Source organism: Parasteatoda tepidariorum, chromosome 5, assembly GCF_982258835.1.
Source record: "Parasteatoda tepidariorum strain Cologne lab strain chromosome 5, Ptep-v5.0, whole genome shotgun sequence".
NCBI classification, from domain to species: Eukaryota; Metazoa; Arthropoda; class Arachnida; order Araneae; family Theridiidae; genus Parasteatoda; species Parasteatoda tepidariorum.
Genome location: NC_141759.1, coordinates 18,742,963 through 18,760,127, shown reverse-complemented (window position 1 = coordinate 18,760,127; position 17,165 = coordinate 18,742,963). Strand labels below are relative to the sequence as shown.

The 17,165-nt window shown below is 28.2% G+C and overlaps 1 protein-coding gene and 2 non-coding genes across 3 annotated transcripts in view; all 3 read right to left on the bottom strand.

Annotated features, from left to right (window-relative positions):
* The window catches only part of LOC147808633 (uncharacterized), a 106,192-nt gene that overhangs the window by 10,519 nt on the left and 78,508 nt on the right, over nt 1-17,165 (bottom strand). Inside the window, exons 2-4 of the mRNA XM_087163481.1 lie at nt 8,300-8,577; nt 3,370-3,621; nt 1,008-1,340 (exon numbers count right to left, since the gene is read on the bottom strand). Of these exons, the coding sequence (XP_087019607.1) occupies nt 1,008-1,340; nt 3,370-3,621; nt 8,300-8,577 (863 nt within the window). The remainder of the gene's footprint in view (nt 1-1,007; nt 1,341-3,369; nt 3,622-8,299; nt 8,578-17,165) is intronic.
* On the bottom strand, nt 4,275-4,346 carry TRNAE-UUC (transfer RNA glutamic acid (anticodon UUC)). The gene has a single exon. It is a non-coding gene; the product is annotated as a tRNA-Glu (tRNA).
* On the bottom strand, nt 16,891-16,962 carry TRNAE-CUC (transfer RNA glutamic acid (anticodon CUC)). Its single transcript has one exon. It is a non-coding gene; the product is annotated as a tRNA-Glu (tRNA).

The window sequence follows — 17,165 nt, the reverse complement described above, 5'->3', positions numbered from 1 at the left end:
ATCAGTCATCGAAAAGTGCAACTGTATTTACTCCAAAGTAATCATTAATGTAGAAGTGTAATTGTTTCCCCCTTAGTAGTAACTTAATAATAGAAAATTGTAACAGTCTGATTCTCCAAAGTGATCTATCATGGAAAATGGTAATTTTTTCTACCTCAAGATAATCAGTCATGTAAAATTTAAATTTATCTTTTTCACTAAAAGAATCAGTCACGGAAAATTATAACTGTTTTTTTTTTTTTTTTTTTTCTTCCAAAAAAGAACAAATATTTGAAAACTGTAACCCCAAAAGACATAGAAACTGTTTTTCTCACAATGTAATGATTAATGCAAAAAATTATTATTAATTTTTAACCCTAAATTCCCCCCAATCACAGAAAAAAATTTCATGGAAAGTAGTTAATGTTTAATTCTCTAAAGTTATTAGTCATGAATAATTGCAACCACAAAATAATCAGTCATGGAATGTTTTTAATTTTTCTTTCCGCCGAAAGTTTTTTTTTTCTGCATTAGAGCCACTCATAGAAAATTGTATCTATTCTTTTTTCCAAAACAACGGAACAAGAAAAATTGCAATTGAACCTTTTCTTCAAAAGAACCAGTCATTTAAAGATGCTACTGTTCTTTACTTCATACGAGCCAAGTCATGGAAAATTTTAACTGTTCTATTATCTAAAAAAGAACCAGCCATGGAAAATTTTAACTATTCTTTTCTCCTAAATAATCAAACAAGAAAAATTGCAATTTAATTTTTTCTTCAAAAGAGCCATTTACATGAAGATGCTACTGTACTTTTCTCCATAGGATCCACGACATGGAAAATTGCAACTGTTCTATTATCTAAAAGAAGCAATCATGAAAAATTGCAACTGTTCCACTATCTAAAAGAAGCAATCATGGAAAATAGTAACTGTTTTTTCATCAAATCTTGAAAAATTATTAATGATGAATTATTTTTATTTATTTATTTTAATAATTAATTTAAAATCACAAAACGATTATCTTACCTTACAAGGCGACTTCTCTTTATCATCTTCTGTCGCCGAATCTTTGGAATCCAAATTCTTGAGTGAGTCCAGATCCAAATCATCCAGGGTATTTGTCTTTCTCCTAGAGTTGTCCTGGACAGATCGAGACCGCCTCTTGGTCAAGAAAGATGGACGTCGTATGAGGGTGGCCGAGGAAGAGTCCGAACCAATGTCCATCAAGTCATCGGTCTGGCAAGACGTGTTGGTGACATTGCGCAAGGCTCTCTCGATTTCACGATTGTCACCTTCGCAGAATGTGTGACGTCTTTTCGATCGTTTTTTGCTCTTTTTCCGCTTAATAACAAAATCGGCCTAAAAATAAGAAAAATAAATAATCTCGTATATATAAATATTATTATTATTATTTTAAATTTAACGATCAACATTCAAGTAGAATAAATAACGAGAAAAGTCTATCCAAAAAGAATAGGGTATACTTTGTTCTGTGTAAACAAAAAAAAACAAAAAAAAAAAAAAAAACCGTATGAAGCATAAATGAAAGTACAGAAATAGACCTACTATAGTTTCGGATAAATAAACAAGAGCCTTCTCAGCGTCTAAACACCAAATGATGATGTCTAAACAGCAAGAAAGGATGAGTCAAGCACGTCCCAAGTAATGAAACCAATAGGGGCAGAGGATTTCAACAAATTTGAACAAGATAATAAAAGAAACATGTGTGAGGGTGTTCGGCGAGAATGAGGGTGTGTGTAGTACCAGAAAGATCATTTACTAACTTATAATAATTTTTCCAAAACATCGAATGATTCCCAGGAATCAAGTTCGTGATTTCTGGAACTCGAACTCATGAATCGAACTTGATTTCTGAAAACCATTCCATGCTTCCAAAAATTCTAATAAGTTGGTTAATGATCTTTATAGTATCCCACTGTTTCTGAATACTTAGAAATCTATCCAAATTTGATTTTTTACTCACTGGGGTTCCAGCCAAATACACACTCACGCACCTGTTTCTTATATCATTTATTATCTGGTTCAAATTTTGTTCCTCGGTCCTTACTAATTTAATCATTTTGCCATACGTTTATTTCTTAACTTCTCTACTATCATTTGGTGTTCAGACACTGAGGAAAGATCTTGTTTATGGAACCGAAATTATAGTAAGTCCATTTATGTTTTTCATTTTATTTTATTAGCATAGAGCAGTCCACCCAATTTTGAGTTTACGACTACGATTGTTCATCGCAGTAGCCTAGTAATTTTGAACCCAATCCAGAAGGCAAGGGATCTCCAGGATCAAGTATTAGGAGAAATGTTTGTTTTAGTGGAGGACTTTTTGGTGGAACTAACATTCGCGTTACATGGGGAAGAAAACGACGAAAACCTTCCACAGTTAGTCTGACAGCAAGGGATTTCTAACCCGTGATCAGTCTAATACTGAGGATATGTTTCGTGAGCACTATGGTCGGTGCGAGCCGAATGCGGAACTCGTACCACCAGCCATCGTTGGGATTGGAACCCGGTTTAACTCTTTGGAAAGTGAGCACTCTATCCCCTGAGTCACTACGGCTCTGTCTTTTTATTTCTCTTTATTCACGTTTTTTTTTCCTTCTTTTTTTTTAATTCAGAGAAAATTCTAATTTTTAAAATTTCATTCATGAGAACATGGAAAGAATACAATATGCAAGTCCAATACAAAAAGTAAATTAGCTCGAAAGTAAATAAATTACAGTAAGAGCAGCTAGTTTTTATTCGAAAAAAGATCATTAAAATACAATAAAAACTCGATATAACGAGAATGGCATATTACGAAAACTCCGCTGTTACGACAAGTTTCCAATTCATCATTAAAAGACTGATTGCTGCTAGTAAGGATTTACAAATTGGATGCTTATGCGAGTTAAAAATTAGTAGCCTTCAACAAAAAAGAAGAAGATATTTTTATTTATTTTTTGTATTAGTACAGAAAAGTGACAAAAAAGAGCATCATTTCACCTTATTTCCATCTTATAATCTTCTCCCATAATAATCTGTATGTTTGTGATAAAAAAAAAAAAAAAATATGTGTGAGCTCGCACTGGGTAACTTATTGTTTTTCGTACAAAAGAAAAATTCTTTTGGTGTTTGTTAGGAATTGGTAGGAATCTAACATGAAAAACAAACCATAACTAAGATAATAAACTAACATAAAAAAAAGAAAACATTAATTTCGTTAAAGCTCTGCCTTGCAATATTCTAAATATGTAAAATATATAATTATTTATCATAAACAAGCATTAAAAACAGTGTGAATTCGAATACCCTGGAATTTTTATTGGTGTTCCTTTTTTTTCTTGTAATTCTCAAAATATTTCAATTAAAGCTGACATTCGTTACTTACATGAATTAAAGATCTTCTAAGCAAAGACATTCGGTTGAATGTTTTTCCAGATGTATCAACAGGAACGACCATGGACGGATATTCAAGCGAAACGAGCATCGCTTGTTCTTCAGGAGATGGCAGTCGTTCCAGTTCTAAGTTTTCATTTTGTTTAAGAGTGAAGCCCATAGATGGAGACACCATAGGAGGAAGAGAAGCACTACCAGACTGTATACGATCTTGTTTTGTTTTCACAAGAGAAAAGTTGGCAGGCTAAAAAATAATAACATGAATACGTTTAAATGAATTATAATTAGTACGAAAAATTATTATGAAAAGAAAAAGAACATTAATACTAAAACACGAATTATACTCAGAGCTATACGAATAGATTAATTTTTTATATAGAACATTATTTGTACCAAAAAATTCAAAAAGTAAATAGATTAATTAATACGAGTAATTAGCTACATAAATTTAAAACTGCCGTGATTAATGATAAATATATAAAATAACTGTATCACTACACTTACTCTGCTACAGAATTGAAAAATGAAACAGCATGCGTTTTGATGTTATAGGATTGAAACAATAATTAATTTTATGAACGATATTGTTCAACTGTTAATCATAATTTATTTTTCAATTTTAATTTAGTAAAATAGTTGTTAGTTTTTCCATGAGACATAACTGTTCTGCAGAGATAAAGAAATAAAAGTTATAAATATTAAACTATATCTATCAAATATAATATAACTAACAGTTATAACTGTCAAATTTCTGCATCAAACATTACAGAACACGGATCATTTTAAATAATTTTTAAAAAAATATCTATCAATGGAAGTAAACGAAATCGATTAATTTTCGTTTTTATTAATGCGATGAAATATTAATTTCCATTTTCAAAAGGATGAATAAAAAGTTTCCCATGCCGGGAATCGAACCCGGGCCGCGTGGGTGAAAGCCACGAATCCTAACCACTAGACCACATGGGACACATACGTTAAGAAGGAATCAGTAATTAAATATACTTTTAAGAGACTTAACTTGTAACATTTTATGATTTTTAGTTCATATAATATTAGTTTCGGGAGCTTCCTGAGATCTAAAAGAACTTTCACCTTTACTTTTATAAATATTAATTCAGATTCATTGAACTTATTAATTTACACAATTATCATAATCAGGTTTTCAAGTTAAAAGGGGTGAATTTTTTTTATTTATTTGAATTACTCAATATTCTGTTTCACATTACAACTCAATGAAATGAGGGCCGGATTAAGCGTACGCGGGGCCCTAGGCCATTCAAATTTTTGGGGCCCTTAGATTAAATTTTTTTTTCTCGTATATTTTTTATTTATTCAAATATAAAACTATTTATTTATCTTTTCATTTAAGAATGCAGATTTAAAATAAAAATAAATAATAATAAATTAAATTTTACTTCTGTTAAATTAGAACTAAAAAAATTATTGTATTTTATTAATATAAGTTTGAAATAGATTTTTTTTTTAAAAAAATCATTGTTTTTCTTAATTTTTTAAAATTTATTTTCAAAAAAATTTTTTTAAGGGGACCCCTAATCATTGTGGGGGCCCCAGTCCATGGCCTAGTCTGGTCTAATGGGTAATCCAGCCCTGAATGAAATGGACATGTAGGGAGGGCTATTTGTCATGAAACAGTATTATTTGCATTTCATGATAAAAAAGTATTTTATTAAAAAAAAGTATTCTTTTCACTTTTAAATCATGATTCATCAAAACTATTTTTAATATCAAAAGAATGAGCCTTATTCAGATGGAACATTTCTTATTTGCTAATATGTAATAAAATATTGGATTTAATCATAGATTAGAAAACAAGAAATAATACATTTGAATGTGAAAAAGATTAGGAGACTAAAAAAAACGTCATAGTATGTTAGAAAAGAGACAAAAAACTATTGGCGCATTCATAAAATTGTTATTTTAACTCTAAAGAATTCTTTCAGAGCCAAAAGAAAAACATTTAAATTCCAAGTGGAAATAATGTAAGCATAAACAAAACAATTATCTACAAATAAACGACGATATATAATATAAAAAAGAGGCAAAATAATTTAGCGAAATATTTTACTCTTAAGATTGTAAAACTTTTAAGATAATATTTATTATTTTCAAAAATAAACGTAGCTTTTTTTCCTATTTCTTTATCCTCAACTGGTATGAAATGTTAATTAGTAGCACAACATCCTCAGAACATTTTTTTTGCATCGTTAAAATTAATAACATGGCTCAAATCTTTCCAAAATTTTAAAAATGTGTGAAAATTTCCCTATTTTTAAAGCTCTAAATTTCAGCAATATTTTTCGTTAAAAAAAATCAGCATTACGGTTTTTGCAGTAAATCTACGCATTCTGTGTCATTGCTTGTATATCAATTAAAACATTTTCTATGGTTCCCTGTATGCAAAATTAAAAAGAAAATTTTTTTAAAAAAAAGCATCAAATGCAGATATAAATAAAATACTGTGAAAATTTTAATCTTCAAAACGCTTATTCAACTCTTAATTTTATTTTAGGCTGATTGTGACAAAAAAAATTACCTTAAAGTTTTATCTTTCAGAGAAAAAAGAATTACTGAAAAAGAATCCCTAGGGATTCTAATAACATGTACTAAAAAAAGCATGCTTGTGAAAAAGAAGAAAAAGCATTTTCTTTTCTCTCCAAAAAAAAAACGCTGAAAACTTTTAATAATACAGATAGAGAAACGAATTTTTTTTTCATTGTGTTTGGAATTATTTGAAAATTTAATGTAAGCAATAAATTATTGCTCAATACTTTCGCCCATATTTGACGCATTAAAATTAAATCATGAAATCTAAAAATTAATTTTAATGTCATAAAAATTCATTTAACACTTCATCTTAAGATACATTAAACTAATTTATTTGTGAAAGAAAGAATCATGCTATTATATATCAAGCATGAACAACAAACTAATTTAAATTATTACCCAAAACAATTTAAATGACAAACAATGACCTAAATTCCTACATTTTTTTTTTATTTTTTATTATTACTATTATTACTAGATGAGTTTTTATGCATTAAAGTAAAATATTTTAGAAATTTTAATCAGATAATAGTGCACTATCAAATTAAGAATAAGATTCATTTTTTCTCTTTCTTTTAGAAATAAAACTAAACTGTTTATTATACTAGTTTTTTAAATAATAGAAGTTTCAGTTCTTTAATGAGATCGGAAATTTATTTTCGGGAATAGTTTTTTCTTGGGTCCGAATTCATAAATATTAGCACAAAACAAATGATGAATAAATTTATTTAATTTCACGCTCTAAAAGTCTTACGAAAATATGAATGTTTTGTTAATCTAATAATACCCACTAATAAACAATAAACATTACTAAAAGCATAGTAATTCTTAAATACGTTTTCTTTTATCATGTAATTAAGAAGCTTATTATTAAGTCTGCAAAAAAAGAATTTAAAAAAAATAAAAAACACTCGGTTTTGTTTTAACTGCCACTTGATAAATGTCGCGTTTACTCTATTTTTGATACGGCATGCTTAAAAGTTATATAATAATAGATGTAAAGAATAACGTAACCTGTAGCTAACGAAACTGTTTATTATTCTATGACAAATACTTAAAATTGGCTGCTAATCAGTTAAAAATTGTTACTGTTTGTGACGTCATTAAAAGGAGATTTCAACAGCCTTATTTCTCAGTGGATATGTGCAAGAGGGCGTGGGCCCACGCCATCTTGGATTTAAGGTAAAATTTTTGATTTTCTTTTAATTGATATTTTTTGTACGTCACAAACTTTTGATGATTACGACAGTAATAATTCGTACAATACGTTTCCTTTAAAAATGTGAAAAATAAGGGGGTCGCTTTAAAATATTAGGAGAAATAGCTTCGTAATTTTTCGAACTTTTATGGAATTTTCCTCTAATCTTTGAAGTTTGAGTAAGCTATGTAAAACTGCGCATTTGACAGTTTTAGATTTTTTTTAAATTTATTTATTGCAGTTTAAATTGATAAAAACCTATTTGGATGATGCAACTATGTTAAAACCTATTTGGATGATCAGAAAACAGACTATTTAACCACCTTACAAAACCTGCTGATTGCATGATTTTATTACATTTTATAACCGTCATTGAATAGCCCTACCCAATTTTCGGGTTTATGACTTCGAATGTTCAACTGCGTAGCCTTGTCATTTTGAACCCAATCCAGAAGACAAAGGAACTTCTGGATCAAGTATTAGGAGAAATTTGCCTTCGTGGAAGACTTTTTTGATGGAACTAACCCGCATTTGCGTTACCTAGAGAGGAAGACCACGAGAACCTCCCACGGTTCGCCTAACGGCAAGGGGGCTCTAACTCATGTTCCGTCTACCACTGACGATATTTCACGTCAGTACTGTGGTCGGTGCGAGCAGGATGCGGAATTCCTATCTACCAGCCATTGCCGGCATTCGAAACCGGTTCACCTCATTGGAAGGCGAATGCTCTATCCCCTGAGCCATCGCGGCTCTGATTGCATGATTGTATTCGTTTAATTTTGTCAGAAAAAAATTTATTAAAGAAGAATCTAAAATGCCGCACGCTCTATATTTCAAATTGTGACTGGCTGAAGACCTTGGATTTTACATGTATCGAAAGATACTTTCCATTTAGTACAAATCCACCATTAATTCAAGAAAAAAAAAGAAAGAAAATAAATAAAGAAAAAGAAGAAAAAAACATGTTTAGAATTTTCTCAACTCGTCTCCACTTTCTCGACAGTTGAGCTCGGTCAAGAATCCTAAATCATTGTTAAGTTTTTTTATTATTTTTTTCTAAATACATAGTTTGTCTACGGTAAGAACTCCCCCCGCCACAAAGTCTCAGGCCGTTTGCTATGGAAACAAAAATTAAGCCTTTCGTTATCTGTCTTACCTTTCTTGTTTCGATGTCCAGAAGCTTCCGTTTTTTCTTTCTTGTCCCTCCCAAGACGGGAGTGACCATGAAGAGTTCGGAGGCCGAAAGTCCGTCCGTCCTGTACTGGTCAATGGTACACATGACGGCCACTGGACTGGTACACGCTTCTTGGTACAGGCTGTCTATGCAGGGGGGACGAGTGGAGGGGAGGAATAATTGCGTCGTCTGCTCATACTTGGTCCCGTAAGGTTTCTCTGTTCGAAGTCTCTTCGCTGTCTCGCTGAGGTCAGATTGAGCTGCAAATAAATAAATAAAATTAATTAAATAAGTAAATGAAATAAATAAATATTATAGGTTTTTACAACAATTAATAAATAAACATTCGCTTTATTTAAAAACATTCAATGGTTGGTGAAAACAACGCGATATTTCATGTTGTTAATAATGTCTTGCCACCACGAGAAAATCTGTGGAAAGGAATCTTTCACGCAAATGAGAAAGAAACTGGTAACAGGTAGTAAAACCATTAAATTTGAAGCTTTCGATTCAAAGAGGAGCAAAATGTTCGTGACTACGATGATTTGTCATAAAACAAATAAGTAATATGTTGGTTGTATCGCAACCAACACTTTCATTATTGACTTACCATCACGAGAAAATCTGCGAAAAGAGATCTTACACGCAAGTGAGAAAGTAACTGGTAGTAAAACCATTACAATTCTAGCTTGTTTTCGATTTCGAGATGAGAAAAGTATCTGTGACTGCTTTGAATTGTTATACGACAAGTATAATATATATAATTTTTTTATAATATGTTTTGTGTACCGTAATCACCACTCTTAATATTGACTTATCTTCATGAGAAAATCCGCAGAAGGGAGCCTTTCACGCAAATGAGACAACTGGTAACTGGTAGTCAAACGTTTGCCTTTTTAACCCATTTCTGAAAGGATTAAAATATCCGTTAACCCTTTAACGGGCCCTTTATTTCTAGTAAAGGTAAATTAAAGTACTTTTGGAATTGAAATTGTTTTAAGAACAGTAATTGATATAAAAAAGCAAAAAATCATTTAGTTTATAAAAATGCCATTTTCTTGGTGGTAAATATATTTAACATGACCTATTAGGAATTTACTGATTTTTATTTTTCTTTATTTATAAAATAAATTCCTTAAATGCTACAAACTTCAAAAGGAATTATGTATTTTATAACTTTTCTACGTTTTTTAAAAGTGACAAATGGTTACCAATTTTATTCAAACCCACTTCAAGAAAGCTGAAGTTATTGAAAAATGGAAACCTAAATTAAAAGTGGTAAAACGTGGTGGTAAGTATACTTACCACGGCCTTCAAAAGTAAAACTTTTTTTAATTATGATTTTTTTATAAAACTGAAGTGAACGTTAAAATGAAAAAGCTTTAAAAATTTTTTTTTTTAAAAATAATCTTTTAGCCTCTCCTTTTTTTCAAAACAAAAAACAGGATCTCATATGGACTAATCCTCTTTAAACCAACGTAGAAATTTTATAAAATGTTTTTTTTTTCATTAAAATATATTTATATTAAATTTATAAACACACACAAAAAAAAATTCGAGCATGATAAATAATTTTTTATTTAAGAAATAAAATCGTGTGCATAAGCACCATTGTGTCGCGATTGCTTAGTGGTTAAGGCACTGATAGAAATATTCATTGTGAAGAACTGGGGTTCGATTCCCGGTGGCCCACCCAGTTTCAGATCATTGGGTACCAGGATGTCTGCAAAATAAAGGCTGCCTGTGCGCATTGCTGACCACATTGCTACAATCATGCCGTTGGTCTCGAAATTGTAGAGCCTTAACCTCCATAACCCCTTTGCCCACAACGGGCTGTTGCGCAATGTTTTACTTTACATATGCACCATTGGCCAAATCAATAGGCAAATCATTTAATCGAATAATAGTTTTTATTTTATTTTATAAACATGCTCTTCAATTTATTTTTACACGAAAACTCCTAACTCCCCACTGTGTTCTCAAAATTTATGAAAATGAGCATCACTGCTAAATATTACCGATTTATGTAATATTAGTAAACAAACTATCTTTTTATCTTTATTCTATGTGGTCACAGTTACACCCTGTGAGGAAGAAAATCGATTTCAATAATATTGTCAAAACTGTTTCAAACTCTTCGACAAACATTTTACCACAAATGTGAAATCTCTTCTTTTTTTTCTCCTTCCTCTTTTTCTTTTTATCTTTCCCTCTTTTTTTTACGCTTTCTTCTTTTTTGTGCAGAAAATAAAGCAGTTATTCTTTTGTTTCAGCGAATTTTACAATAAAAAAAAATATCAGTCAAAAATTCTGTATAGAACAATTCCCGCGAAATGAAACTGGCAGCCGAATTTTTTTTTTTTTTTATCTCCTCACAATCTTAGGGTAGAGGGGGGGTTAAAGGGGGGATCTTAAAGAGAGCCGCAACTTCATAGAAATGACCAGCGGAGGAGGGCGAGGGGCACTAAAAGTAGCCGAGGGCACATTCCACAGATTTTTTTAATTTTTTTTTTTACTTCCTATTGAATGCACTTGTTACTGCCGGTGAACAAGTGCATTTGGAGGGGGCCTTTACAGTTACTGACAATATGCGTGTATTCACCTTTCTTATTCATTTACTTTTATTTATTTATTTATTTTTTTGATGAGGGTATAGAATAAAAAGGAATAAAAACGTCATAAATTTTTTATCCAATCGGATTTTGAGATTCAAAAGGTCGTTTTTCGGAAAACAATCAGAACATTTTGTTAATAGCTGTTTAGAATGTGTTTAGAAAGATTAGAATTACTTTAGAATCATTAAAAAAAATAGGAGGTTCTGAAAATGTTATTAGGATGTGTTTAGAATAATAAAATTAGATTAGAAATAAGAAGGGGGGGACGGAAACTCGAGCGATATAAGATGAGTCTAGAACAGGGGTTTCCAACTTACATGAGGCCGGGGCCAGAATTAAAACCTCAAATCAAATGGCGGGACGCAACTTTATCAAAATTTTATGTAGGACTCTTTTTATGTTTGAAGGAACATTAAATATTACTGTCAGATTTTTACCAAGTTGTACAAAACAAAAGTATTGAATTACAAATTAAAATAAGAAGTAGATTTTTAAAAATATGTAATTGCATGTTAAAAAATTTGGGCTACAATAACTTTAATGTGCACCTATGTATTAAACAATTAATGTGCAACAGATATCTAATTATTAAGATATAAAACTTTAAAAAGGTTGGTATTAAAACTTACTGCAACTACCAGAGAATAGATATTTACATTTTAAATTTACAAATGTGTGTGTAAATATTTTCGTCCAAAATAAGTGGTTTCAAAAAGTTAAATCGGAGAATTTCTTCGAGAAAATTTCTGATACGCACATGCTAAATTATATTCACAAAATTCAAAAAAATAAAAAAGAGCAACATACACGATTATTTTTGTATTGGAATAAATATTTTCTTGGATGCAAAACCTGAAAAATAAATTTTTTGCACCGCTGGTATGTTAAATTTCACAGAAACGGAGAAATTAGTCTTTTATTAGTGAGGAAAATATTTTAAACCCATATAGATTTTTTACGAAAATTGTTCGCAAAAAATGACAACTAATATATTTTAGTTCGCGGGCCACAAAAAACGCGGGCCGGTCTAGAATGACTAGATTAGATAATAATATTTAATAAATTCGTAACTCTGACAATGTTATGTGTTTGGAATGGTTAGATTTAAAAAAAAAAAAACTAAAAACTCTGATGATAGTATAAGTTGTATTTAAAATGATTAGATTATATTAGAATTAAAAACAAAACAAGAAACTCTGACGATGTTTTAAAATGATAAGATTAGATTGTAATTTCGTAAAAAAATAGGAAACTCTGACGATGTGTTGTGCTTAGAATGATAATTAGATTATAGGTAGAAAAAATTTAATACTCAGACGATATTATAAGATGTGTTAAGAATCATTAGACTAGATTATAACTTTAAATAACTTTTAAATTGATAACTCTGACAATGTTATGAGCTTAGAATGATTAGATTAGATTAGAATTTTAAAAAAATTGGGAAATCGGTAACGATGTTATAAGATGTGTTAAGAATCATTAGACTAGATTATAACTTTTAATAAATTGATAACTCTGACAATGTTATGAGCTTAGAATGATTAGATTAGATTAGAATTTTAAAAAAATTGGGAAATCGGTAACGATATAAGATGTGTTAAGAATCATTAGACTAGATTATAACTTTTAATAAATTGATAACTCTGACAATGTTATGAGCTTAGAATGATTAGATTAGATTAGAATTTTAAAAAAATTGGAAACGATTTTTAAAAATTGGAAACGATTTATCGGTAACGATGTTATAAGATGTGTTTAGTAAGATTAGATTATATTAAAATAGAAGAAAAATTTTTTTAACTCTGACGATTTTAAAATGCGCTTATAATGATTAGATTAAACAACTGAAAAGTACAAAAAGAAAGAAACTCTAACAATGTTATAATATGCTTCTAAAATAATTAGGCTATATTGTAATTAGAAAAAAATTAGAAACTGACGATGCTATAAGTTGTGTTTAGAACAATTAGATTAAATTATAATTAGAAACTAATTAGAAACTCAGACGATGTTATGTGTTCAGAATGATTATTAGCTTATAAAGTAGGAAAAATTGAATGTTATAGGATGGTGTTTAGAATAATAAAATTAGATTATAATTAGGAAACTAATTAGAAACTCTGACTAATATGATGTTTTTAGAATGAATAAATTATATTTAGAAAAAAACGAGGTTTTTATGATGCAACAAGATGTGTTAGGAATTCTGGGAATTATTAAATTTGAAAGTTATGATGACTTTTTCCAATTCTTTTGAATAATTAAGTAAGAATATAATTAGAATTTTTTTTTATCATTTAGATGTGATTTGAACTAATAGATTAGATAACGAATTAGAAAATCTTTTAAATTCTGAAAATATAGGGAATTTTATAGATATTTTGACTTAAAAATATTTACTTTTGTATCTTTTTTTTAAAAAAAAGAATCAAATAAAAAGCGAAAAACAAATAAATAAAAGGGATCTTAAGATGAAATAGAAGAATTGTTTCTTAAAACCTTTATCATTTTGTCACTCCTTTAAAAGGCCTCATATAGAATATCTCACTTTCTCTTTTTATTTTGTTTTATTTCTTTTATTTTTATCTGTCTAAGATTTTTTTCTCCATACTTTTTAACTTCTAATCGGAAAGCGATGGCACATAAAAAAAAATCGTCAAGGACTTTGCTCATAGAAGAACAATAAAATAAATAAATAAATAAATTTAAAAAACTCGTAATTTATCTGAAATTATTATTTTTAATGTGATAAAAAGATAGAAAGATAATGTTTCTCGATTCTGTATTTATATAGATTAGGTAAGAGCACTTAGTATTTTCTTAGCTTATTGATTTGTGTCAAATCTTAAAAGATAAAGATAGGAAAAAAATATTGTATTACCTAATTTCAAGTCTTATTTTTTCTAGATTTCAGACTCCAGTGGCGTTGTAGTGAGGCTTGAAACAAAAACCAGCCTCTTATAAAAATATAAAGCTTTTTTTTTTCTGATAGAAAAAAAAAAAAGGAATACGAAAAGAGGTCAAGTTAGCGTTAGTGACAAGCTAAAATATAATGCAATTAGTTGAAGTTTAAATATTTATATATTAGTTTTAATTTGTAAATAAATTAAGATTATTATCTGGTTTAACAACTGTTGATTTGCTCATTGATTTTTTTTAAACTTCTTAATTGATTAATATCTTAAAATTCAAATGTTTCAATTACTAAAGCCAATCAATCGTAATCAATTACTAAAGTACTTTTTTAACCATGAATTAGAATATATCTCTTTATACTGTATGTATAAGAAATAGGCAAATTCAAATAAATGACTTGTTTCTTAGTATTTAGAACAAAATTTCTTTTCAAATTTTGAAAAAATAAATAAATGCATCAAAAAGTAATAATAATTGCAAGCAAATACACTCACACCCAATTTCATAAGAAAACATGTCAAATTTCAGGAATCAGAAAATAACAATATCTAATTTCCAGAAGTTATTTATTTATTATTATTATTATTTTTTTTTGTTGATTGCTTAAAATTGAGTATTAATTTTCAAGTATTAATGAAAATTATTATTCAATTAAAAAAAAACCTAAATAATTATCTACTTCACATTTTATTTTAAGTATATTCATCAATTTTAAAGAGTAAAAATTGATTCTTTCTACAGATAGAAAAAAAAAATCAATACGAGAAAGTCAATACAGACTGCAATTGTTTAATTTTTTTTCCTGCGGAATTTGAGCAAAGAATTTGCAATATTCAATATTCTTTGAAGCACACGTTAAATTGCAGTACGCTTAATTGTCATGAGAATTAAATCTTTGAAGTTCAATAATTAAAACGATAATTGACATTTTTCTTTAAAAGAAAAAAAAGATCTTATGCATGTTTCGATATCTAAAATTTAAAGGTACAGAAGGTCTTAAAAAAAGCTTTTTTCATTTTGGATACTAAAACTTTTTTTTTCTTTTCCCGACGCCGAGTACACATAATTAAAACAAAAAAGTTCCTTTTATGCTATGCGTATTAAAAAAAATAGTAAATAAATAAATGCTTTAAATTTTAGTTAAAATAAGATTTAGGATAAGAGTTTCATGAATTGTTTTTAAAAACGTACACTGCCCATAACCATAAATCAGAACTGGAAATATATAATTAAAACAAATAAAAATGATATTCTAATTTATTATTAATTTTAACTGAATGATATTTGCTTAATTATTATTATTAATTTTTCCATATTATTTTCATAACTAAAAATTAAATGATTTTTTTTTTTTTTTTTTTTTTGAGCTGATGAAATAGAATTTTATTTTTTAGATATTATTTGTTTTTTGGAAAATAGGAAAAAAAACATAAGAAAAAAAAAACAATGAACGAACAAATAAAAATTGATAGATTTGATTATCCGAATTCAGCAAAGGAATATTGTAAAATAATTTCAGTTCAAAATTCACTAATTTTTTCATGCTGTATAAAATATTCCAAAATATTAGATGAATGGAATTTCTTATTAATAAACAACTTCGTGAGAATAGTTAAAATAAATAAATAACTAAAATCAAAAAGTAATTCAATACACAATTCAAATATTTTTCACTTGGGTGAACATATGAACATGATAATAAATGTTTTGATAATCGAATTTCTCTATTCTTGTAAAGAAGAAAAAAAAAAAACTATTACATATTAAAAAGAAAACTAAAATATCGTTCAGTGCATCGTCTAGGGAAGTTCGTTTTAATTCTACTCAAAAGTTCGTTGACCACCAAACGATATTGATTTTTGATTTTATACTTGAGCAAACAACAAGCGAAATATAAATTCGAATAAGTGAGAACAAATTCTAGCCATTAATGTTAATAATAATAATATTGAAAATTGCTTGAATTGAATATTAAAAGAAAAGATCGAGTAAATTCAAATTTTAATATAAATTATAATAAATAGTAGAATATAAAAAAAAATTATTAAAGAAAAAAAAAAAGATCGAGTAAATTCAAATTTTTAGTATAAAAGATATTTAACAGTAATCTCGGAAAATAATCTAATAACTTTCAGAAGTTTATTTAAATTTAGAACTTATATATGTGCTTTATTTAGTATTTTAAATTGCTTCCTTTTTGTTCTTTAAAAGGGAGAACTGCAAAATATATCAAATATTACTTTTATCATTGGTTAGTGATCTGACCATGGGGGCAGGTAATTTCAACTGACCTTTCTTCACTCCGGTGAACCATAACAAATTCAAACGCGGGGGAGTATTTAAGTTTAATGATATTAAAATATATTGAAAAATAGCATTAATCTTATAAGGGATTATTCTTTTTAAAGTTCTCAAAGAAAAATACTAATTAAACGAAAATTATGAAGAATAGTTTGTCCAGATAAAAAGTAAGTTATATTTTTAAACAATATTTAAAAACTTCGCGACAACTCTTCGTTAAATCCTAGTCTTCGTTAACCCAAATCGACCAAATTAACAAAAACTAAAATTATGGGTAAAGTGTGTAAAATAGAAAAAGTTTAATAAATAAAAAAAAATTAATTAATAAATAAAATAAAAGAGAATGCTACTTAGAGCCGCGAAACTTCGGGAAGTTAAATAAGACTTATATCGCAAAAAAATATAGTCCACAATTTAATTCTTTATTTAACAATTGTGATGAGAAGAACAAATAGTAATTAAACATTTAATCAATTAAAAAATGTGATAAAAATAAAATTAGTTCAAAATTACGAATTATACAAGTTTTGTAATTTAAACTATCCTAATTAAACTGTAAAGTTAAATGAGAAAAAGAAATACTGACAATATTTTAAAGTACCAATACTGAAAAAATAACTTCACTATATGCCTATAATTAAATTAAAAATTATAAAAGTTTGCTGAATTTATGCATTTTCTAGATTTTTTAAATTTTATTAAGTCCTAAATAAGTTATTTATAAATTAAAAAATTTCCTTCCCACGCCGGGAATTGAACCCGGGCCTCCTGGGTGAGAGCCAGGTATCCTAACCACTAGACCACGTGGGACACACCAATGCGTCATAAGTTATAATTTATTCATTCATTTTACGAATAAATCAGTTTTAACTAATTGTTTTTGACTACCTCTAAAAATTAAAATTATTATTACAAGTCTGATAGAGATTCTTGCTTATAGTATTTTCAGAATATTATTTCGAATCTTCCGTTCTTTCTTTTTTCTTCTTTTTTTTATAATCTTCTCGACTTTG